Genomic DNA, 7,934 nt, shown 5'->3' with positions numbered 1-7,934 from the left:
TATAGCATAATACATACGTTATTTTTCAAGGTTAAATTAGTAGCTGTTTTCCTACATTTGGCTTGAAGAGAAGCACTGTGTCCACCATCCCTACTATTAATTATACACACTTTTGTCAAGTTCTCTCCATGAGTTGTGTAACACTGTCAAAAGCACTTACAGTATATAAAGCAGTTGCACACCAAAGCACTGTAGGGCTCTGATGTGGAAGTGTTGAGTGTTAGGTAATCGACCAAATTATGGCAATTCTGAAGGGATGAGTTTTTAGTCATTTTACTCATTTTACTCAATTATACTCTATCTATTTACTCTACTATTGAAAAATTAGATGAGTCGGTTTTGTTTGTGTCTGCACTGATGGGGGGGTTGGGATACTACTGAATGAATATAGCATCTGATCTCATGTTCAAGATGGAGAGCTATTTTGACCCCCTCCTCATCAATGCTCTGACCCACAGACCTGGCCTGTTGTTGTTTAATGTGCCATCTGCTTGCAGTCAAAGTCTCAGATTAGGCTAGATGAGGTTTTACACAGGGAGATAATCCTAGTCGGACACTTTTTTTTCTCAGTGGCTTCTTTGTTTTGAGACTGAGTGGATTTTTTAAAAGGGATACCAGACTCGAGCACTGACATGAGTCTGCATGGAGATGAGAGACATCTGCTCTGTTTATACGACCTGCAGAAGGTGCAGAGTGACGCTCCATAAGATATCATTTCCTGAAGTTGAGGAATCCTTTGCAGAGGACAACAGCTGCTTTGTGCTCTTTTCCCATTACACAGCATCTATAAATGGCTCACTGCTCACCACATCACACCTGTGTGATGAAGAGAGCCTCTTGGAAAAAGGTTGTTGTGGTTTTTCAGGGTGTTCAGTGCCTATGATGTCATACTTTATATCCAGACACTGTTGGGATAAAAGCACAGGAGCTCCCTCTGTTGGTCTTTTTAGTTGGATCTATTGGAGAGACTGTAAACAGTGTAATTAGGGACAGACTCACAGTACAACTGCATATTCAATCATTTCCTTCTTTTCACAATACAGAACAAACATTTAAGGGTATTATTGTACAATCAAACAGCTGAGAGTGAAGGGAACTATGAAGAAAACAAAGGGGAAATGAATTGCAGGGATGGAGCGGGAGGTGAGGGAAAGCGACGGTGTTAAACATGAAGGAGGAGTGGAATGGAAAGAGATGGATGATAGTTGAGACTAGACAGAGAGGTTTGGAGATGAATGACAGTCGAGGGTCAACGGAGAGAGTATGCAGCAGCTAACACATGTGGCTAATCACACAGCTGCTTGAAGACCGGCAGCCTGCCTCCATTCATCCCTCTGTTCTTCTTTCTTTTTCCATCAGCCTTCATTCAATCACAGTTGTCTCCTTATCAGTTGTGACATCAAATTGAGACTGTTTTAGCAAAGAGCAGAAAAGTGCTTCATTTGGAATGCCAACTTCTATATCTGTATATAGGACTGACTGATGTGGTGTTAGGTTTATGTGTCGCTGTGGCCCAGTTTCCCTCTCTTCCCCGCGGCTGGTTATGGCTCTCCCTCCAGCACTGTGAAAGCTGTTTAGACAGGCCCAGTCGGTGTGGCTGGAAGCGGAGACACGTCTGAAATGCAGCGTCTCCCTGCCACACTACGCAGCGTTTCCGTCTCCAGGCAGTCATCTCCGCCTGTGATAGGCTGCTATTAACTCCCGCTCTCTTTGTCTCTATTCACCCCCATAGCCTGACTGCGCACCCACACACTGCTTTTCCTCTTTCAGTGTTTTGTCTGCAACAAGATTTCTTTAATCACAGCTCTTTATCATTAAATGACTTTATGTCTAATAAATGCCATTTCTTTAAATTTGAATAAAGATGGTCAATATTCACAATTCTGAGAGAAACAGAAGGGTAGAATAAACAAAAAATGATGCTGTCATTTTCTTTTTGTGAAACCAATTCATAGGCTGTGAACAGAATAATGCTGATGCAGCAACTGCTTGCCTCATAAATATGCAATGTGCCTTTATTTGTCTTCCATGTCATATAATTCACTGGACCTCACTGGTTAGGCAATCCTCAGTTGTGTGTGTTAGTGTTGGACTGTGTGCATCCAGCCACGCTGTTCCTTCCAACGTGGAACATATGGCGGAAACAACCTCCTGTTACCATAGCAACACAGTGTTTGCAGTCACATGAAAAATGTCCTCTGCAAGGACTTAACTGGAGCACTGAAATGAACCCCGATTTCCTTATTGTTTTGCTGTTTTCAGTTTTTTTTTAAATTATTATTATTATCATCATCTTCAAAAAAGCAGCTTGTATGCCCTTATAAAAACAATACCTCCAGAGAGCTATATATCTTACATGTCTTCATTGATGAATTTGTTTGGTGTATGCTTATTTGGTCTTTGCATATTACCCTCTGTAAGTGGGTCCTGTCTGATCCTGGTTCACAGTAACTGATCAGACAGATGGATCTCCAGGCAGACCGGTCTTATCCTGCTGGGACACACTGGGCCATCACAGGGATTACAGTTCTGGCTCCGTTCTCTGCCATGTGCTTGTTTCTTCATCACACCACCCCCCACTGTAATGGAGGTGTTTTTAAGGCTTTTGATCTGAGGCTTAATATATAAAAAAACAAGCACCCCATAACATGTAATACCCTGTTGGAGCTTGTGTAGCTTGATGAATTGTTTCGATTTTTTTAGTGAAGCACATTGCAGCGCAGGTGAAATATGTTACTTCTGCCATATTGTTTGCATAGAGGAACCTCCATCTCTGCTGTGATGTGACCCCTGGGAAAGTGGATATATTGACCACGACAGCAAAATACGTTTATTACCAGCCTTCTCTATATCTCAGCTCAGAATTTGTTATTTCTATTTTGCTTTGGCAATATTGATGGCTAGATGGTATTTCAGGCCCCTCTATACGTCTGTAATACTACAGGCTTTTATTTGATCCATATTTGTGTGTAAGCGTGTATTGGTGTGTGTATGAGACAGGACCCCTACAGGATCCTGAATGGCTTCAGCAGTAGTTATCTTGTATTTGTGTGTTTCTTAAAGAGGAATGGGGGTCCAAAATATTTGTCACAATTTCTCCTAGCCATTGCATTTTTCATTGTGGTCAATGTTTAATATTGTTCATTGTAAAAAAAAAAAACTCCTTTTATTATACTGTTTGGGTTTGTAGAAGACAATCTGGGTGGGTCTTTGCAATGACCAAAGAATGTGTACATTTATCAGGACATGAAATATACAAATAGATCAGATGCAGTGGTTGTATATGTAATCAGAGCAGGTTTGGCTGGTGGGCAATGGGCAGCCTTTTCTTCTGTGTGGATGTAGCAACGTAGTTCAGGAGCTCGAGAGGTGGAGGGAGGGAGGAAAGTAGAGAGAGGAAGGCTGAGAGAGAGCGAGAGACGGGGAGTGTGCAAGAATATACAGTATGCAGGCGGTGGGCTTCTGCAGCCAGTCTCGGTTAGATTGGGAGGCATCGTTTCCTACTTGGGAGGAGTGGAGACAGACTGATGTGGCTACAGATGACAAAGAGGAGCAGCATTAAAGGACTGAGGTTGTAGATTGGAAACAAAGAGATATTAGACTATAAAGAAAAGGAGAGAAGGCTACCTTTCTGTGGGGCTATCTACCTGTGGGTCAGGCAGTTGCATCGTGGTGCGGAGAGGTGTAGCCCACCGGCAGCCATGGCAGTGAGTACGTGGCAGGCTCTGTCTCCTCTGCAGTGGGCGCGCTGGGGCTGGGACACACTGCTGGGAGGGGCAGGAGACGGGGACAGCCCGGGCTCTGATCCGGCTCTGGGTCTCCTCCGGAGTCTGTCCTGGGGCTCACGCCATGACAACATGATCAGTGCTGCCGTCAAGCCGATCAGACAGAGGTGAGACAGGACGGGAGGCTGAGGCTACATATTGTCAGAGAATTCATTGATCAACAGAGCATGGGACGTGGTAGGGAGGTTGTCTATTGAGCTCCGTTTTGTGTGTGTGTGTGTCTGGTCCTGAGGAAAACCAATCAATATTAATTTTGCTTAGGATGATAACATCGTGATTTGTATTTGCAAATATTGTCATGAAAAAATTGGTTATTTTTCTGTTCCCCTCAGTCCCTCCCTATCTATTTCATATCTGTGATGTAGATCTTGAGGTTGTTTTGTGTGTGTGTGTGTGTGTGTGTGTGTGTGTGTGTGTGTGTGTGTGTGTGTGTGTGTGTGTGTTGAGGTAGGCTAATCCTGGGTGTGTGATGTGTGATGTGTCATTATCTGTCACCTCTCTGCAGATTCAGTGTTTCTAGCCATTAAAGTAAAAAAAAAAAAAACATAAAAAACCCAGAATAGACAGAAATAGCACTTGCTGGCGTTCTTTCCTGATACACCAAATACTGTCCTCAGTGAATCGCCTTAAAATATTCACACCATATCTCGCACTAAAGAATAATATTGGAACTTTGTGATGTCCTGTGTCTGAAGAAGAGAAGTTACGCTCGTCCTCGCATGACGTCAACGATCATGACACAGTCACTACAGTCATTACAGTGATATCAGTCTGATGTATGCTCATCTTTTGTTGTAGGAGTTCAGACTCTGATGGAGGTTTTGAGACCCCTGAATCCACAACTCCAGTGAAGACATTTTCTCCCATAAATCCCCCAACCCAGCAACTAACGTCCGATGAAAAAGGTAGAGTAAGAAAATGATGCCATGATGTGCGTCGCTTTTCTACAATTTGATGCTCTGTTACACCGGCATGACAAAAAAAAAAACAGGTGTAAGAAAGTCTTGTTGCACCATCTAGTGGAATAAAACAGTACGCCCTATCTTGCTTTGTTTGCTGAGACAAACATCTCCACTGCACAAAACAGGGGCTTCTGGGATATCTAGCAAAGGCTGACCAATCAATTCAATCTCATGGGGTTATTTTTCTTTCTTGGACTTTCTGTCTACCTGAGATACTCTTATTCAAGTATTTATAACACATTTATCTCAATAATTGGATGTGTCAGAAACCAGCTGCAACTTTTATCTCCATGCAGGCTTCCTTCCACACCTGCATCTCACCCACAAACCAGTCAAAACATACAGTATAATGATCCCAATTTCATTTATTTAGATTGTATCTACTCTACTCTCCATCTTTTGCAGTAGCAGACACCTCTGTCAGTGATCCTGCCTCTGAATTGACTTCAGCTGAGGCACCATGCCGTTCCCCGTCCATTGTTTTTGATGAGAACAAGCCCATTGCAGCCAGTGGCCAATACAACATCGAGGTTGTTGGAGATTCAACAAGTCACACTCTGACCCGTTCACTCAGCTTCCAGGGAGGAGAACTAGACAGTGCTGGTTTGTTTGACGGATCAACAGTGGGGGGCTTCCGTCCACATTCGGAATCCTTCAGCGTAGGGACCGGGAGTGCCCCAGGGACGCTCCATAGGCCCAAGAAAGTCCGTCCTGGGTCTGTGAAGAAGAAGCCTCTTCTCAGACAGAGCTCTAACCCAGACAGTCCAAAGCCAGCCTCATCCAGCAGCACCCCAGAGATCAAGAAGCGGGCAAAGCCTCAATCTGCCAGCCCTCTCCAGCCTCAGGAGGAAGCAGAGGGGGGATCTGCAACCCCAAGCCCTGGAGGAACCCTCCGCAGGTCCAGGAAGAGCCGTGTAGAGACTCCTCCTCCTCTGCCAGAAGAGACCAATCATACGAGCCAAGACGAGAGCCCTGTCATCCCTGCCTTACCTTTGTGCCAGGAAGAGACCCCTCTTCCTGGTAGTCCAAAGGGCTTAGACGAATCCCCCATTCCCCCTAGTACCTCCTACAAATGGGATCCAGATAATTTTGAGAACATCAACCCTTTCAAGACAGGAGGTAGCAAAATTGCCAATTCACCTGTTCTGGGTCGTAAAGGTCCTGTGTGTGCCCCCATTGTCACTCCTCCAGAGAGTCCCTCTGTCTCTGCTGTGGAGCCTTGCACCCCAGCTCCTCTTGAAGAGCCAATCACCAACCCTGAAGAGCAACCCATCATCCCCAAGTGTCAGTCAGTAAGGCTGGAGTTTGACTACTCTGAAGAGGGCAGTGAGGCATCACACCAGGCCTCTCCCCCTACCAAGAAAGTGGGCAAGAAGCCCGGTAAGATGCCTCTGAGGAAACCCAGGCTGGGGCTGAAGAAGGCCCCTCCAGTGCAGACGGAGCAGCTGGACAACTATCCTTCAGCAACCCACAATGGCAACGAGGAGGAAGTCCCCGCTACTGCAGTCTCTTACAAGTTTGAACCTGACAAGTGGGATGATCCGAACTTCAATCCATTTACATCTAAGAAAAGCATCTCCAACTCCCCCAAACTATCCAGGCCGTCTTATTCCTTTGACACCAATAACTTTGATGACAGTGTAGACCCTTTCAAATCCTCCAATAAGATGGCCAACTCCCCTCCTAAGGCCTCTGCCTCCTTTGAACTGTCCTCCAATGACTATGACAATGAAAATGACACTGACAACATTGGAGAACTAGAGGACCAAAATCAGAACAAACCTTCCAAGAAAAAGAAAACTCCTATCAAATCGTAAGTTCACAGTTTATTATTACAGGATCGTACATTTATGTGAGAGTCCACACTCACTTACAGAACATTGTATTCATGTGTGGGAATGTGTGCATCTCTGTGGGTGAGGTTAGTCTGTGTTTGTACGCGGTTCTCTTGTCTATTATGCCAGTGTCTTCTGTCTGTCTCTCTGTCACCTGTGTCTGTGTATTCTCATATGTCGCAGGAAGTCCAGGGGTGTGTCTTCTCTATGTTGTTTGTTGTAAGTACAGGGACAACACAACTCTCCATCCCTTTTTGACCCTTCATTCCATGTGGCTCCTCTTAAAGCAGCATGTTGCCCTGTTGTCCCGTTTCCTAATAACAGAAACATAACAATGCCTTGTGCCCACTATCAAATATAATTCTATTTCAACTTTCTTTTCATCCTGCTCATTTTAAAAGGACATAACTGTTTTTAGTTTTGTGGTAACGTCTGTATTATAATAGTACAATCCCGCCTATAAATGTGCCAATTGAAAAACCCAGTACTGTAGTAAAATTAGTATAGCCAAACTTGATATATTATCTTAATAATTGCTGAAATGGGTAAGTAAGCGCACACACACACACACACACACACACACACACACACACACACACACACACACACACACACACACACTTGAAAGGCTTGAAACAATTATCCAATCGCGGTCAGTGCAACAGGGTTCATTGAGGTGCGGTTGAAAAAAACACTTTAAAAATGAAAATATATGTTCTAATGTTCCATTTTCTACTAGAGCTGAGGAAATATCTTTCTTTGTTATAGATGTGTTTACTGACATGCCACTGTGTCCAACCTGCAAGTGTGTAACAAAGGAGGTGCTTGTGCTCCCTCTTGTGTTCATAGTTGGCTATTGTGGATAAAGCTGAAATTATATAATTATTATACTAAATTTATATAATGATTATACTTTATAGATACACTGTATAAAGCCCTTTACAAACTCTATGAATCAGTGTTTTATGGCATTTATAAATTAGAAACTCTGCAAACAAAGGTAAAATTCTTCCACTTACAGTTATTTTGTAGTAATAGATTATGTTTGCATCAATGTCCTAATTAACCTGCTTCATGACCGAATACATTCCAGTCTAGAACCTGTGTTATTTGTGGTTTTGTGTGAAAATAAACTATTCATTCATTTCCAACTGCTCTTCACTGTGCAGTCACTAACTATAGATTCAACCCTCTTCACAAACATCTCCCTGTTCTGTTCATTTCAGCCTCACATAGACTACAGTAAGTAGTACGGTTACACAAATGGTAATGCTGCCCTATGCAAATTATTACATTTTAGCATTTGTGAATCTTAACGCACATTTGAGATATGTAGCAAATACACAATACTT

The 7,934-nt window shown here is 43.4% G+C and overlaps 1 protein-coding gene across 19 annotated transcripts in view; it reads left to right on the top strand.

Moving 5' to 3' along the window:
* The window catches only part of tacc2 (transforming, acidic coiled-coil containing protein 2), a 50,707-nt gene that overhangs the window by 32,005 nt on the left and 10,768 nt on the right, over nt 1-7,934 (top strand). For 13 of the 19 annotated variants that reach the window (XM_034897442.1, XM_034897445.1, XM_034897446.1 and 10 more), the window contains 3 exons: nt 4,584-4,690; nt 5,153-6,560; nt 6,766-6,801. The exons of 2 other annotated variants lie outside the window; for them this stretch is intronic. In XM_034897442.1, the coding sequence (XP_034753333.1) occupies nt 4,584-4,690; nt 5,153-6,560; nt 6,766-6,801 (1,551 nt within the window). The remainder of the gene's footprint in view (nt 1-4,583; nt 4,691-5,152; nt 6,561-6,765; nt 6,802-7,934) is intronic. 4 more of the 19 variants (XM_034897447.1, XM_034897433.1, XM_034897450.1 and 1 more) reach the window with 2 other exon arrangements.

The sequence above is a fragment of the Etheostoma cragini genome, chromosome 17 (genome assembly GCF_013103735.1).
Source record: "Etheostoma cragini isolate CJK2018 chromosome 17, CSU_Ecrag_1.0, whole genome shotgun sequence".
Lineage (NCBI taxonomy): Eukaryota > Metazoa > Chordata > Actinopteri > Perciformes > Percidae > Etheostoma > Etheostoma cragini.
Note: the sequence above shows the minus strand (reverse complement) of the source record. Positions and strands in the feature narration are given on the sequence as shown.